This window comes from Papaver somniferum, chromosome 6 (genome assembly GCF_003573695.1).
Source record: "Papaver somniferum cultivar HN1 chromosome 6, ASM357369v1, whole genome shotgun sequence".
In the NCBI taxonomy this organism is placed as follows: domain Eukaryota; kingdom Viridiplantae; phylum Streptophyta; class Magnoliopsida; order Ranunculales; family Papaveraceae; genus Papaver; species Papaver somniferum.
Genome location: NC_039363.1, coordinates 63,218,544 through 63,234,738, shown reverse-complemented (window position 1 = coordinate 63,234,738; position 16,195 = coordinate 63,218,544). Strand labels below are relative to the sequence as shown.

The following is a 16,195-nucleotide window of genomic DNA, read 5'->3' as shown; positions in this document are numbered from 1 at the left end:
AAAATCGCCCATGCAAATATTTATATGTATGTCAAATGGGAATGTTTCAACATCAAAAGAGAGTATTTCAGAACTACTGAAATCTGGAATCAGGGTAGGTTAGGGAACCAACTTGTAAACCATAGATATCTAATATTCAGAATACAGGAAGGTTGGCGATCCAATTCGCAAACCGTTGAGTTCTGAATGCGACAGTTCACCAAACTAGTTCTGAATGCGACAGTTCACCAAACGACCTGCAAAGCTTACGCCGATTTTCCAAAAAGGCGATTAAACCGTGTAAACTCATGAACCCTTTATTTATAGTGAAAAGTTAGCTTGAAAACTAAGCTTAGGGTTTAGGCTATTTTCCATTTTTAAGACTCTCCTAATTATGGGAGTCTTTCCTAAGTTACAAATATTATGCATAAATAATTAAATAAATAATTAATTAGAAAATATTTATTTATGTGAATAAATCATATTTTAACTTAGGCAGGAATTAAAAGTTATCATAAACACTTTAATATGGTAAACAAATATGTTTGGATTAATAGCCATCTTGCCTAGACAAGGAAACATCACCAATTTGATTAAAAAAGACTTCTAGTCACGTAATTGGGCCCAAATCCGTGAACTGTTACAAACATCCCATGGATTGTTTCCTACTAACGAACTGTAACAATTACAACAACACTTATAATTGTTACTTTAATAAATCACTCATAACTTTATAGTTATATCTCGGAATTGAGTGATTCTTGGATCATTGGATTCATAAGCTCATTCACTATAACATGAGATTCTTTATAAGGATAAAGTTTATTGTCTCTAAGGTCATGAATCAAATAACCTCAAGTATATATACATAAATGTACATTTACCGTCATTGGAATTGTTCCATAGAGTGAGCATTTATCTTGATATATTGGAAAGCTAGAATTGAAAAAGAATCCAAATGAAATAAATCACATACCTTTGTTGATGAAGTACTTGTTGATGTCTTCTTGTAGTCTTCAATCTTCATCCTTTAAGGATAGCTTCGATTCAACTTCTTAGACCTAATCTAGTCTGAAACTATCTTTAGTATGCTAAATCAAGAATGAATTTTGGAAACTAAAATTGACAACTAACTTGACATAACAATGCTAGTGGGTTCAACCGAGCAGTGCTCTAATAGTCTCCCCCTTTGTCAATTTTTGTGACGAAACCATTTTACATATGGATTGTACTTGTTAAAAGCATTACAGCTCCAACATCCTACATGCTTGATTTCCTTGGTTCTTCAACTCTGAAAATGTGTTCATCCTGTACAATAATACTATGGTGATATGTATCGCTCCCCCTTAGTCAATACTCCATCTCATATGGAAACCACTCCCCCTTACATAATGATCCGTAAACCATATGTATATGTAGTGTGAACTACAAAATAATTATCCCCCTTTTTATCAATATAAATTGGCAAATGTACGAAAATTGGTGGGATCCTAATGAAATTTTCATAGAGGAACTTCTTGACCAAAGGAAAACATATCAACTTTACTTTAGATGATATCACAGAGTCGAAACTTAGTGACTTCATCAAGGAGTTTATTAAGATACAAGTTAACTCCTACATGTTCCACAACCGCTTCTCCCCTCAAAGATATAGCAATTAAGCACAAGTTTATTTAAGAACTCTTCCCCATAAAATGTCATTCTCGAAAGAAAAACAAGAGTGACCTTACTCCAGAGATAAGGATTTATATAATGGATTTTAGAAACCCCACAAGGAGATATGAACTAAGAACCAAACATTGAAAGTCTCCCATGAGATCATGTTACTAACAAAGGAACTATCTCATGGTAATAATACACAATATGTAATCATGAAGATCAAGTATTATGATCATCTTTTCTAAGATACAAACTTTTAGAAACAAGAATTGATATGCTTAGAAGGAAGAACAACCTTTTCAATAAGGATTTACACCAAGAATGGTTACCATAAGAGTATGAAAAAGATTCTTTGACAATAAAAACCATCATCCAATAGTTTTGATTATTGCTTCTAACCTGTTATGCTTAAGAATTTTTTAATCACAAATCAAGTTAGGTAATTAAAAATCATACGCGCGGTATTTAACCATATTCTTCTTCACCATAACTAGTTCAAATGACTCAAATGAACTAGTTAGAGAGTTGTTCAATTGTAAGGAGATCTTATGTAACTACACAAGACACAATCGAAGGAAAAACGATTTGATTCACTCGAATCGGTTGATGAACTTTATAGCCACGGTTTTCAAAAGCATTCCTTAATCAATATAAAGATGAGTTCAAGAACAATCGTTTTTAGATATAACCTACTCAAGTTCGCAGACTGGGTTCGCGGACTTAAGTTCCCGGAATGAGTTCACAAACTCCAGCAGAAATTCTCGGGTTTGAGAACTTCGCCAGTTCGCGGACTGAGCTTGCTGAGTGAGTTTTCAAACTCCAGCAGATGTTCTCGGATGAGAACTTCCTCCAGTTCGCGGACTGAGTTCGCAAACTGTGCAAACAATTCCGGTTCTCTTGATCAACAAAGTTCGCAAACTTTGGTTCAAGGAATAGGACTTATACATATATGTGTTTCCACAATAATGCTAATATCCATCAATGGTTATATAATCTAAACTCTTATTTCAATCATTGAAACATTCTCAGAGGACGTTATATAGTTGTTATTCACAAACCATTTTTCGTCAGAGCAATTTTCAAAGTGATTGAAACATAACATGACTTTCGTCACTAGGTAAAGATGAACTTGGCTAAAGCGAAAGATTACCCACACATATTTTGAGAAATATGTAAGCGAGTTATACTCATCTCGAAACAATAAATTGTTCCACATATTCAAAAATTACCAAACACAATATGTGCGCCCCAATTCTTTTGCAATCCTCACCGCATTTATTAGGGCTTCTAGGTGAGGATGCACTTTCAACACAATCAGGTTGTGTTGAGGTGAACAAAATCTTGCTCACCACAGGTATTCGAAACAAAATCACACACGGATTCTAGGAATTTAAAAACTTCCTCGATTGTCGAACTCTTGTCTGGGAGATCCTTCTTAATAATACTTGTTGCTTTATTGATCTTCTTTGGTACCCATTTCTGAGTAGCTTTTGGAGCAACGTATTTCTTTTTCTCCCCAACATAATTATGAAATTTCTTGGAGGGAATACTAGAAGAACTGATATTATGAGACTCAATTTTTCTCCAGTTTGGAACATCATATCTTGTCATCTTAACAGAATCGGGTCTGGTTTTATCTCGTTTAAGATATCAACAATTCCTCTGCAAGTGACCTGGTTTTCCACAATAAAAACAATGTTTAGTATAATGGAAAAAGTTATGTTTAGTGTTACCTGAATGTGTATGTGCTTGCTTTGGAATTGGACAGACTTTCCTCTTTCCGTCATCGGCAGTTGGTGGAGATACTTCACTTTTGTCAACCGTGGAAGGTTTTGGTTGAGAATAAACTTTAGCTTTGAAAATTTTTACCTCTTTGCAAATACTAGGAGTATATATTCCTTCATAGCTCAATCCTCTTGTATCACGATGAATTCTACATGCTCTCAATATCGAGGTTAATTTATCTGAGCTGCTATTTCTAGAGAAACTCTCTTTTAAGCTCGAGTTTTCTTCTTCCAAACTTTTGACCTTCTCAAGCGCAATAACTAGATCATTCTTGGATGATTCACATTGAACTTTGAGATCTTCTCGTTCTGAATCAAATAACAAGTTTATCTCAATGTTTTCCAAGTTATCTAGCTTTGCTTGAAGAATAATTTCCCGATCACGACCTTCGGCAATTTCTTCTTTAAGCTTTCGTATTTCGTTGAGATAATCTCTTGCACCACTAGAATCAAGTTGGTCTTGAAAGTCTTTATTTCGACTACGAAGTCTGTCATATTTAACTTTCTCACTGAAAATGATGTTTTCAGCTCCCGAGAGTTTTTTATGACTTCCTTTAAGAAGGTTATTAGCAACTGGATCCACATGGAACACTTCTACATTAGAATCAGAATCAGTATCCGCAAGAATTTTTCCAGAATCTAATGCAACCTCGCCAGCCAACTCTTGGGAATTATAAAATTCAGGTCCATCATCAAGAGTAGGCAAATATGCTGCATGTTCTGATTTTCTACGGCTCCAGCTAGGACATACTGAAGACAAGTGCCCGAAACCACGACATTTATAACATTGTACATCATCCTTAGGAGATGTTACACTTTTATAAAAACTCTTTTTCTTGTCTCTCAAGAATTTTCTAAATTGTCATGGAATAACATATTTAGTATCTGGCGAACCAGATTTATCCTTAGAGGGTTCAGAATTGTTTGCAGCTTTAAGAGAAATCACCTCTTTTCTTGCGTGTTCATTATCAAAGATCTTTAACTTTCCAGCAAGAGTATTTCTGGAGAGTGTAGAAAGATCGTTTCCTTCTTCAATGACATGTTTCTTAGACTCGTATGTTGATGGTAGAGACCTGAGAAGTTTGAACACAATATCTTTCTACGGAATAGTTCTTCCTAACGCAAATGAGGAGTTAACTATTTGAGAAAGTATTTGGTTAAACTCATCAAAGGTTTCATCATCAGACATGCGAAGGTTTTCCCAGTCAGAAACTAGATTTTGAAGCCTTGCTTCTTTCTCTGCGGCATTCCCTTCGAATATGGTTTCTAAGATATCCCAAGCATCTTTAGACTTATTACACGTAGTAACGTAGTGCTGAAGATCTGGGGTAATGGCGTGGATGATCGCATTTGATCCTTCCGAATTTTGCTTTGCAACAAGAATCTCAAGATCATTATAGTCACCAGTATTATTTTCAACAGTTACACCGTCTACTGTAACTGATGGAGGATCATAGCCATTAACAACACGAACCCATGATTGAAAATCTCGCACTTGAATTAAAGAACGCATATCCATTTTCCACCATAAATAGTTCGTGCCATCGAAGACTGGCGGTACGTTTATAGAGATAACACCTATGTCCATAGAATCAGATTTCTACAAACATAGACTTATGAGGTCTTAGCGTGTTTGCCTGATCTAATACCAATTGAAAAAGTGGGGGTCTAACAACCACACCCAATATTTCGTTTGGAAATCTGAATAGACAAACTCTAATATTCTTTCAAGAGAATCAACTAGACAGTTAGATTCAATCTATAAAAAGTATATCAAAGATTTTTATATCTCTATCTCTTGATTCAATCCGCAATCAGCAAATAGGGATTTGCGAGCCCGATTGAAACTTCCGTGGGTACACGTACGGGTACGCGTACCTAAGGTGACTGGTTTACAAGTTTGCAAACTACAAACTCAGTAGAAATTTTCGGTGGAAAACTTCCGCCAGTACGCGTACCCTGTTAGAGCACTGCTCGGTTGAACCCATTAACGTTGATATGTCAAGTTAGTTGTCAATTTTAGTTTCCAAAATGCATTCTTGATTTAGCATACTAAAGATAGTTTCATACTAGATTAGGTCTAAGAAGTTGAATTGAAGCTATCCTTAAAGGATGAAGATTGAAGACTACAAGAAGACATCAACAAGTACTTCATCAACAAAGGTATGTGATTGATTTCATTTGGATTCTTGTTCAATTCTACCTTTCTAATATATCAAGATAAATACTCACTCTATGGAATAATTCCAATGACGATAAATGTACATTTATATATATATATATATATAATTGAGGTTATTTGATTCATGACCTTGGATACAATAACCTTTATCCTTATAAAGAATCTCACATTATAATGAATGAGCTTATGAATAAAACGATCCAAGAATCACTCAATTCCGAGTTATAACGATGAAGTTATGAGTGATTTATTAAAGTAACAATTATAAATGTTGATGTAATTGTTACAGTTCGTTAGTAGGACACAATCCATGGGCTGTTTGTAACAGTTCACGGACTTGGGCCCAATTACGTGACTAGAAGTCTTTTTTAGTCAAATTGGTGATGTTTTCTTATCTAAGCAAGATAGCTACTAAACCAAACATATTTGTTTATCATATTAAAGTGTTTGTGTTAACTTTTAATTCTTGCCTAAGTTAAAATGTGATTTATTCACATAAATAAATATTTGCTAATTAATTATTTATTTAATTATTTATGCATAATATTTGTAACTTAGGAAAGACTCCCATAATTAGGAGAGTCTTGAAAAAGGAAAATAGCCTAAACCCTAAGCTTAGTTTTCAAGCAAACTTTTCACTATGAATAAAGGGTTCATGAGTTTACACGTTTTAATCTCCTTTTTGGAAAATTGGCGTAAGCTTTGCAGGTTGTTTCCATGTCTTCTGTTCTTCGTGAATAATAGTGAGATAAAAGTCTTTGTATTGGGGATCACAAAGCCAAGTTGGATTTAATCTTCGTGATTGATCATACAACTTGTAATCTAGGTTTTTCACCTCTTGTCTATTCTAATGTTTTCTCTTCTAATATAAAACCATTCAAGAGTTGTTGATCATAAACCCTAGGTTTTGATAGATTTCAGTTTCCGATAGTATACCAACACTTGTTAGTCGAAATCGGAAGCTAGAAAGAAAACTTCGATTAAGGTATCTCGTAAAAATCCTTAAGAAGTTTTAAACAAGATATCTCTAGATTTATTCTAGTTGTTCTTGTTGTAGAATTATTAGGGTTTTCTTAACTTGGAAATTGATCTTTGGAATCACCAAGTTTACTTACGAAAATCATGTTCACGGACTCCTTGTGTGTACGTATACTAATTGTAAGTTAAAACCCTAATCTACAAGTTTGTGTTGATATTACTTTTACCTAGTAATTATTTTTATCAAACTAAACACAAGATTTCCAAAACCTTGATTCACATCTAAAGGGAAATCAAACCGGTGTTTTGTGCAAACAAAATATCAAATCGTATCAATCGTGTTGTAGTATCTTCTAAAGAGAACTTTGGGTTCTGCTAGAAGATTTGTGTGAAGAGTTCCTAAAGAGAATCAGTATTCTGCTAGGAGTTCTACAAGTGCTGAAGAAGGTATTACATCTAGTCCGATAGGTAGTAGGAAATTGGTGTAACAACTTATAATCAGTGTGTGTTTCTTCTGGACTAGGTCCCGGGGTTTTTCTGCATTTGCGGTTTCCTCGTTAACAAAATTCCGGTGTTTGTGTTATTTCTTTTCCGCATTATATTTTATTTATATAATAGAAATATCATAGGTTGTACGTTAAGATCAATCAGTTCTTGTATCCAGCCTTAGGGTTGTTGAGTGAATTGATTGACACTTGAACATTGGTCTTTGGTACCGTTCAAGTTAATTCCAAAAATTTCTGCTAAGTTTGTAAACTCAAATCAGGTAGCTAAGGTACGCATGCCCGTACGCGTACTCAAGCTGGTGATATCTCAAATCGGTATTTCATGAACTTAAAACAATAAATTATAAGGAATGCAATCTTTGCAAACCGTGGCTATATTGTTCATGAATTGATTCAAGTGGATCAAACTGATTTTGTTTCAATTGTGTTTATGAATAAAGACCTAAGCAATTGAACAACTCTATGAACTAGTTCTTATGAGTCATTTGAACTAGTTATGAGAAAGATGAATACGGTTAATATGAAAGTGCTCATATGGCTAACCATTGGTTAACTATTTGTGAACCAACTAAGTGTACACGTTTAAGTACGGTTACTCAAACTAAATGAATACATTTCATTTCTGTGTATGACAAGCTAAGTTTCGATCTAACAGTTGAAAGATACACTAGTGGAAAATACAAAAAAAAAAAGTCTGCCAAAAAAGCACTTAAAATCGATAAAAATGACTGTTTTTGGGAGCCCTAGAATCATAGTCTTAATTCTCAAAAAGACTGCTTCTGATATTCCTTTAAATTTTCAAATTACGTCTACCATCGACAGCCTGTCAAGTAATAGTGATACACACAGTCGTTTATATTGATCATGTTTTATAAAAAAAGAAGGAAAATTGATTCAGCTAAATCCGATCAGATTCAGATGAATCTTAAACTAATATGAAAATCATATCAAAATTGAAACCCAAATTAATATGGAAACAAAGTAAATATTTACATTAAAAGCTAGATTCAATTTACACTTCAATTTCTAACTACTACCCAAGTTCACAATATATTAAAACTTGAATATACACCCACTTCAATTGTTTATACATAACAAAACAAATTCGTAATAGCTTCCGAAAGTTTTTTCAACCTTGTGCTCTCAATTGCAATACCGATCGCTTGTTATTTTCGTTCCCGGATGCACCTGCATGTAGGGGTGTAAATTCGGGCAGGCTGGGCCGCCCGACTCAAAAACTAAGACGGGCCGGGCAGGCCAGACTTAATATTTGTGAGCCCGTAAACAAATTCAGGCCGGACAGGCCGGGCACAAATAGATAATTTGCTACCCAAAGACTGCCCAAAGCCCGCTTTTTATACGGGCAGGCCAGATCCGGCCGGACAGACCACTATTTTGATTATTTTTTTTTGAAGTTTAAATTTTCAAATGAACGATATTAAATACAATATCCTTTCCTTTCCAACATCGCATATCGTAAGTGATAGTATTATTTTATATTTAAATTACACTGACAAATTTTTAATTTTAGCCTATAATAAATAATTAATTAGAGTACAATAAACTTTCTAATAAGAAAATATATTACCATTAATGTTTTGAAAAGGTTAATTATAAATAAAAAAACAATTATATATTTTATTTTTCTTGATACAAAATTGACAATTATAAAATTGTAACTTTTAAGTCTTTTTAAGAGGATATTAAATGATTAATGGCACATAGAAGGCTTTCAGGCCGGGCACCAGGCCGGGTATCAGGCCGGGCATCATAATTAATCGCAAAGCCCGAGACCGCCCAATAAATTAATCCAGGCCAGACCGCGTGGTCCATGACGGGCCATAACAGGCTTTGGGCTACTTCGGGTACAGGCGGGCTCGGGCGGATACAGGCAGGGTGAGTATTTTCGGGTATTATTCACACCCCTACCTGCATGAAAACTGGATTTTCATCTTCCCTGGTGCTATCTCTTTTGTCCCTTCTTCGTCTCCGACCTGAAATAAGGACATAAGCACAACCAAATCAAGACGAATGAGATAATCAAAGTAAAGAGAAAACATGCAATCTATTGATGAATACCATGGAATTCTTTCTAAAAGAAGAGCATATCCATTAGAAGTGAGCGCACAAATAACTTTGTATGGGTACCTGAAATAAGTACAGTTGGAAATCGGTGAAGTTTAGAAGAATACCATTTATTTTTATGTGGTGACCAATGACTCCACAATAACCAGCAAATGGCTCTAACTAGATGACCCAACACAGAATCGTAAGCAGATTGGACAAGCTAATAAGAGAAGAAAAGCGCATGCAATTAGAATGATTGAAGTTCTGTCAATTGTAAGAGCATTATAGCACAACACATATACTTCTTGCAAAATAGCAGTCAAAGATTAACAACCGTGGTATGCTGGTGACAATTAGAATGTGTTGTGCATTATAGCACAACACATATTATTTGATTTCTATATATCAAATGAAAGAACTAGAGAAAAAAACGATGATATCTATCATTTAGGAAAGAAATGCTAATGACAGTCATGAAAAAAGCAACAATAGCAAGTGGTCTCCTAAGAAACCCCATCCCTGCAGTAAAGGAAAACAATGCTAATGGACGCCATATGCAAGTTTAACTTTTTCAAGGATCCGCATTGGCAAATAATAGTATATAAAGGATAGCTGCATCAACTAATAGACATGGTGGGAATTTAGGCATGTCATACTCAACCAACAAAAGCTTGATCAAAGAAAAAGAGAGAAGCTCAATCTGGTTCAAGATGCAGAAAATGTACAAGTATCCAAGTTATAAAAGTTATCAAATACTATGTATCAACAGTTTAGTCTAAAGGAAGACGAACTATATAGACCTTTTTTATCATACTAAGCCCCTTTAAAGATTTTTTTCATACATACATATGAAGTTAGAACTGAAATATAGAATTGTAATGTATTTACAATCAATTTCTTCTACATACATGTTTATGTTGTGTTAGAATGTTAATGCCGAAGCTGGAAAAACAAAGCATACTTGAAAACAGGTCTGCGACATAGAAGTGAAATATTTACCGAAACAACTAGAATGACCCTCATCTTCTCGTTGATGTCTAACTGCTAAACCATATAGTTGGTAGATACACAGCTAGAATTATGCAAAATAAGCAAGGTTTAGTCATTACCTCAACCTCCGTGTTACAAGCCTAACCCATCTAACATTACCAAAAGTTTGCATTCTTCCATTTGAAGTTTTAGGATTTCAGTAATAAAGAACGTATATTAAAGTAAAATACATTTTCAATTGGAACAATTGTGAAAGCATACGAAGGTTCAAATTGAAGAATGTCACTAGAGCAAGTAAGACTATGAATCAGTTGATTTTCAATCATACACTTTGAGTAAATGGAACAGGAAAATCAAACAATGTCACAACAAAACTGAAATAAGCAAGAGCGGAAAACAGTGTTAAGATTAACCTCAGTTTTCTTGTAGTGAGCATATTTATCGTGGACAATATCCAGAATCGATTATGCAACAATATCCTCCACCTCAACTTTCTCTTCCTACAACAAACATTAAAGAATTTTTAACACTACACTACAAGAAACTAAAGAAGAAACTCTTAACACACAACACAAAACACAAATTCATCATCAATACCATTGGGGGTCCAATCGCAATATCCCCTGTCAATCAAGGATGGAGTGAAACGGGAGTCTGTGGTATTGCAAGATAAACAGAAACCAATACAAATAACATATCCAATAAGACATAAGAACAATAAAACAACTCAGATGTTGATTAACTTTAAAATGAGGCAAGGAAAAGAAAAATGAAACTTACATAACCTGTAATGTGGAAGCAAACCTGCAAGCTTGGCATGCCCGATATCATATATCAGATAAGAAGAAATTGCTAGGATTTTCATATCATCACTTGGATGCAAATTAAATGACCACATAAGGAATTCCATGAAATAATTGATGCCCCCTGGTACTTGTGGAGCTCTCAGTAATGTAACTTATCAATCACAAATTCTTTAGTTACAAAACCAAAAGTCCAATAAGTCACAAATTCTTCGGTACAACTGGAACATAGCATACGGTCTCAATCTAAAGCATCTCCAAAATTCAGAGCAACCAAATCATACGAAGCATGCCTACAGAAAATAGGACTAACCAAAATATTTCAGACCATGAGCTCCATAATTGGGAGAATATGAAATTCCAATTTGGGTTTCATACCAAGAAACCCATTTGAAGAATTTCAACATTCCCTGAGCAGAGATTATACCACAAGTTATCCAAATGAAAATAAGGGGGTTGTCAACTTAAATGATTGAAAGCATGAGCTTTACCCCAACCTAAATGATCAATTAATGCCAATGCATCTTTTGCCATATTGTTGTCCTGTATCATTACACCAATTTTCAAAAAATGAATGAAAATCACACTATTTTTGTGTACCTAATAAAAATCAAATCGAATTCACAAGAGGGGGTGATAGAAATTACCATGTGTTCAGATTTTCTAGTGGGTATCGAACTCTAGCCCATTCCACAATTATCAAATGCACAAACCTCAATAGTAAATTCTATTTCTTACTCCACTGAGATCATCAATAAACTAAATGAATCGTTTCTAATGATGTTCATCTCATCATTTGGTGTCTCAAGTAAGACCCTTAATTTGAGGTCCCCAAGAATCATGTGTTCCAGCTGATCCTGTGTTCATTAAACAATCAAACTGCTCAAAACTCACCATTAAAACACCAATAAAAGCACGAATTTGACAGAAATGAATCAACTTTATTTATTGCAAGAAATCAAAAAATTAGGGTTTTCAATTTGGGTTGCTTACCCTGATGGCTGCTTTGTAGATGTACTACTCCGAATAAAACATAACACAAATAAATCCAATGATAATAACCAGAATATCTTCTCTGATTTTTGTGGTACTCTTCTCCGATATACAACTGATGTTGAAATAAAATGGGTTCCGTTTATGAAATAGAAGAATAGATGATTAGAACCCTAACAGATAAAGGCAAAAAAATGGATTTAAGAATGGTTCACAATTGAGATTACATGTTACAAATCTAAGAAATTGGTTACAGATCTAAGAAATGGTTTTGTTTCTGTTTCCAGAAAACGAAAAAATTAATAGAAGACATCAATAAGAAAGAGGCGGAGTAAAGGGCTTGTTTAATGACGATGCACATAATTTAGAAGATAGGGTTTTCGTTGTGTGGGTGATAAAGAAACTTTGGTAGAGGAGATGAAGAAAGGGTTTGGGGATATCATAAGAAAAAACGATGATTATCTTGATTCTTCTATTTCACTATTATTGTTGAAGTTAGGTTTCAAATTCTAATTTCTTGGAGGAGATGATGATAGATGGAGAAGAGTTGCAGAACTCGGAAGAAAAAAGAAAAGAGATATGAGTTTTGGATAACTGAGAGAGAAGTGATGAAAGAGAAAGATTTGTTTCTAGAAGGTTTACAGAAACCATTTACCACGGGTGCAGATCCCATGTCCCCTTCCTCCATGTACCCCCATTAGTTAGATTTTGACATGTGGCTTCATTTTTTTCATAATTCAATTATCCTATTTACGGTTAAAGATAATTATGAAAACATAAAAGCATATATACTGTTAACTTTTTTATCTCCCGAACCAAAAATCTACATCTCTCATTCTTCTTCTCTTTTCTTTTGACTGCACTTTGAGATTACCCGGAGAATGTTCATCACAATCTTTTGGAATGGTTTCCGAGTTGAACTCTTGTAATACAGTGAACTTCAAAACGAGTACGAAGATGTTACATATATCTTTACTAACTCCTTATTAATCAATAAAGTTATGAGTTTTTTCCATCAAAGAAAATAATGTAGCCAGCAAAGTTTAGATCAAATAAATAAATGTGAACTTAATATCTTGTAATCTCATCCAAATTTCTGTTACAAGGATTGCGGCAATTAAACAATAAGACGCAATTCCAAACATTCTACTGTGGCCATCTGATCACTGATGGGCTCAAAAGCTTGTCTTCTCGTCTTACTTGGATGTTAATTCAGCATTTCCGGTTTGGAACTGTTTGGAACTACCGGCGATAGTTATAGATTTGTCGCGTTTGCAATCCTTGTCCTTGTAATCCTTGTTGTTCCTGCAATAAAAGCTAAACATCATTTTCTTTCTTTTTTTTTTCACAATAATAGGGTATTCAAAGCAAAGTTAAGCACACAAAAATTACCTGGAAGGTGTTAAATACACCGTCCGAGTACGGTTGGTAGTAGGCTCCCGCATTAGATTGCTGTTTGGAAAAATATATACAGTCAAATATTATAAAGCTAAATAATTAATCACCAATTGATTGCAAGACATGTTAACATTGCTGGATCGAATAAGTGACGAAATAAAAAATTTTACCTGAACAAAGAACTGTGATGCCATGGGCATATACCTTGTTCCATACCAAGCAGTATCCTGTCATTTAGAGGATCTTAATTAATACATATATATGCACACACTTATACACATGCATTTAGGACTGTAAAATGATAAAAATAAATACCTGTACGAGTGGATGTGGAGGTGGATGGGGAAAATGGCTTTGTGAAGCCATAACATGCTGGGAATCACTATTTTTTGGATCTAACAGGGTTCTTCGAGCTCTTTTCTGCTTGGTAGTGGCTGTTTCTAAAGCGCCCTTTTTCTTCTTATTAGTCTCTGTCTCTAAACCGCTTTGTGGCCTTTTGGAGCTAACACCTACTTCTTTTTCTTTGATTTTTATTCCCCTCACATTACCATTATCACCGTGGATGGGTACAACTACACTTGGCTCTTCTAGATTATTGGTCGTTGGCAACATTGCTTGTGAATTTTCTTTAGTTGTTATTCCTCTGAGAATGTCGTCAACCTTTGCTAGTGTGTTGTTAAATCCTGACAAAGCAATTTCATATGCTTCACTTGACTCTGATGCTCTTGTCGCCAACTGAACGTGTAGTCTACACAACTCTCTGTAACGTTTTATTATATCTCCTTTGGGGTCATTTGCAGTGGTAGCTATTGGACTTATTTTTACACTGCCGGACTTCACATCTTTCGTCCACCTTTTTAAAATGTACTGAGTAGGAATACTTTTAATGTTGTGCAGGGACAAAACTTTTAGAGCATGTGAACACAAGATGCCTGCGAATTCAAATTTCCTGCAGCTACAAGAGATGTTATTATTTTCCATATCAAAGATGACTGTTTGGTGATATTCTTGCGCATGAGGAATAACTCCATATTTTCTAACTGTCGTACTAGTGTCGCCAAGGTAATTCACGGTACAATTATGAGCTTTACATAATTGTTTCTGAAATAATTTCAAAACCTCATGTGTATATACGATTGCTGCATGTTTTAAAATCTTTACCGGAAATGAAAGTGCAGGGAAGCTCTGGCTTGCTTTGAAGTCTGCTTTTAACTCTTCATAACGACGATCATCAACTAGCCCTTCAAAACGACGAAAAAAACGCAACATATCATACTTGTAGTTGACATATTTTTTTACCAAACTGTTCAAGCTTTCACTTCGTTGGGTGGTGGTGATTTCAGCACTAAAGGTATTTCTTCCATAAACCAAAGCCCATTTTTCTTTTATATTGAATAATCTGCTCAACCATTCATTATCTTGGAGCTTATATTTCTCAAGCATATTTTTCCAAGCATCTATAAATTCTTTTTCCTCCTCGTAATCATATACACAGTTGCTAAATTCCTTAGCGAAGTTATCGAATTTTTCAAAAACATGGTTAAGATGTTTAGCTGCATTTTGAAATATATGCCAAATGCATAACCGATGGGTTGTTTCCGGCCACTCCGATGCTAAAGCTTTTGCCATTGCAGCATCCTGATCAGTAAAAATACTCTTTGGTTTCTTCCCGGACATGGTTTTAGCAAAAATGTCAAACAACCACTCAAAAGTCTCTGCAGTTTCATCATACAGAAGTGCAGCACCAAATATGACTGATTGCTTATGATGGTTAACTCCAACAAACATCGCAAAAGGTCTTCCTTCTTTGTTTTTTCTAAAAGTGGTATCAAAACAAACCACGTCGCCCAAATAATCATAGTCTACCATCATTCTGGCATCAACCCAAAATATATTAGTTATTAAATCCTCTTTATCCACTTGTATGGCATAGAAAAAATTTGGATCAGTCAATTTCTTCTTTTGCAGATATTCTAATACACCTCCCGTATCTCCTGTTTTCATTTCTCTTGTTCGCTTGGTGCGCAAATAATTTTTATAGTCAAGTGGAATAAATCCAAGATGTTCCCGACCGCCTGCTTGTCTACTCATAAATTCTACTGTTTCTTTAGGATTTATTCCAGACCTATCCGCCATTTCGGCTTGAGCTATATTTATAGCACTCATTTTCCTATGAGATCTAAAAAGATGTGTCTTCGAAGGACTAGATGTAACATGTGTATGATTAGGAATAAACTCAATGACACGATACATATCACCATTTGAAACACAACTGATTTTCATCCTAGCTAGACACTCGAACCTTGTTTCTGCACGGTGAGACTTGACATCGGCGACATCACGAGTATCTACATCACGTTTACCTTCAGCATGACAAACAAATAGTCTATCTCTCATTTTCTTATTGCTAAAGAAATGGGATTTACTTTTTCTCACACTAAACCCAAAATAGAATGCATATGTATTATAAAAAGTGTAGGCTTTGTCTTCTGTTTCAAACTCCATTCCTAGTACTGGAATTTGTTCTTTTCTTATTCTAAAGTGAATTGATTCAACACATGCGACATTTTCATTCGACTCTTCAGTAGAGATATCATCTAAAGAAATATTTAGGTCGATGCCCTTACCTAAATCCAATTTGCGCCGCACTTGGAGATCGTCTTCTTCAAGTTGAGCACCGTTGTGTAAACCCTACAAAATCAAAAAATATATAAACTTTAAGCTCCTTTTAATAGTTTTGGTTTTACAATTTAATCATACAAATTAAAGTGCTAACATAGGATTTCAGCAATAAGGACTTGAAAATGATATAACTAAGTTCAGTAAAATACCTGTTGTAATTGCATCCTCACTATT

General features: G+C 34.7%; 1 protein-coding gene and 1 long non-coding RNA gene across 6 annotated transcripts; both read right to left on the bottom strand.

Moving 5' to 3' along the window:
- Positions 1-8,699: 8,699 nt before the first annotated feature.
- Positions 8,700-12,564, bottom strand: LOC113287775. 5 transcript variants are annotated; one of them, XR_003330298.1, is made up of 8 exons: positions 11,942-12,563; positions 11,596-11,805; positions 11,440-11,491; positions 10,926-11,256; positions 10,743-10,799; positions 10,559-10,645; positions 9,281-9,375; positions 8,700-9,082 (listed from the first exon to the last, which is right to left on the bottom strand). It is a non-coding gene; the product is annotated as an uncharacterized LOC113287775 (long non-coding RNA). The 5 variants fall into 5 exon arrangements; XR_003330297.1 differs by having other exon boundaries at positions 11,446-11,491; XR_003330294.1 differs by having other exon boundaries at positions 10,926-11,491; positions 11,942-12,564.
- A 465-nt stretch (positions 12,565-13,029) lies between these two features.
- LOC113287774 (protein FAR1-RELATED SEQUENCE 9-like) lies at positions 13,030-15,391 on the bottom strand. The gene is made up of 4 exons (XM_026536614.1): positions 13,655-15,391; positions 13,510-13,566; positions 13,334-13,393; positions 13,030-13,246 (listed from the first exon to the last, which is right to left on the bottom strand). The coding sequence occupies exons 1-4, from the start codon at positions 15,341-15,343 to the stop codon at positions 13,184-13,186; spliced, it is 1,869 nt and encodes a 622-aa protein (XP_026392399.1). The 5' UTR covers positions 15,344-15,391; the 3' UTR covers positions 13,030-13,183.
- Positions 15,392-16,195: the final 804 nt, after the last annotated feature.

Excerpts from the sequence above, each read along its gene's own strand:
- LOC113287774 (XM_026536614.1), bottom strand. The coding sequence starts at position 15,343 with ATGAAAACAGGAGATACGGGAGGTGTATTAGAATATCTGCAAAAGAAG. Across the intron at positions 13,567-13,654 it reads CTCCACATCCACTCGTACAG|GATACTGCTTGGTATGGAAC; the intron begins GTATTTATTTTT and ends TCTAAATGACAG. Across the intron at positions 13,247-13,333 it reads GTGTATTTAACACCTTCCAG|GAACAACAAGGATTACAAGG; the intron begins GTAATTTTTGTG and ends CTTTTATTGCAG.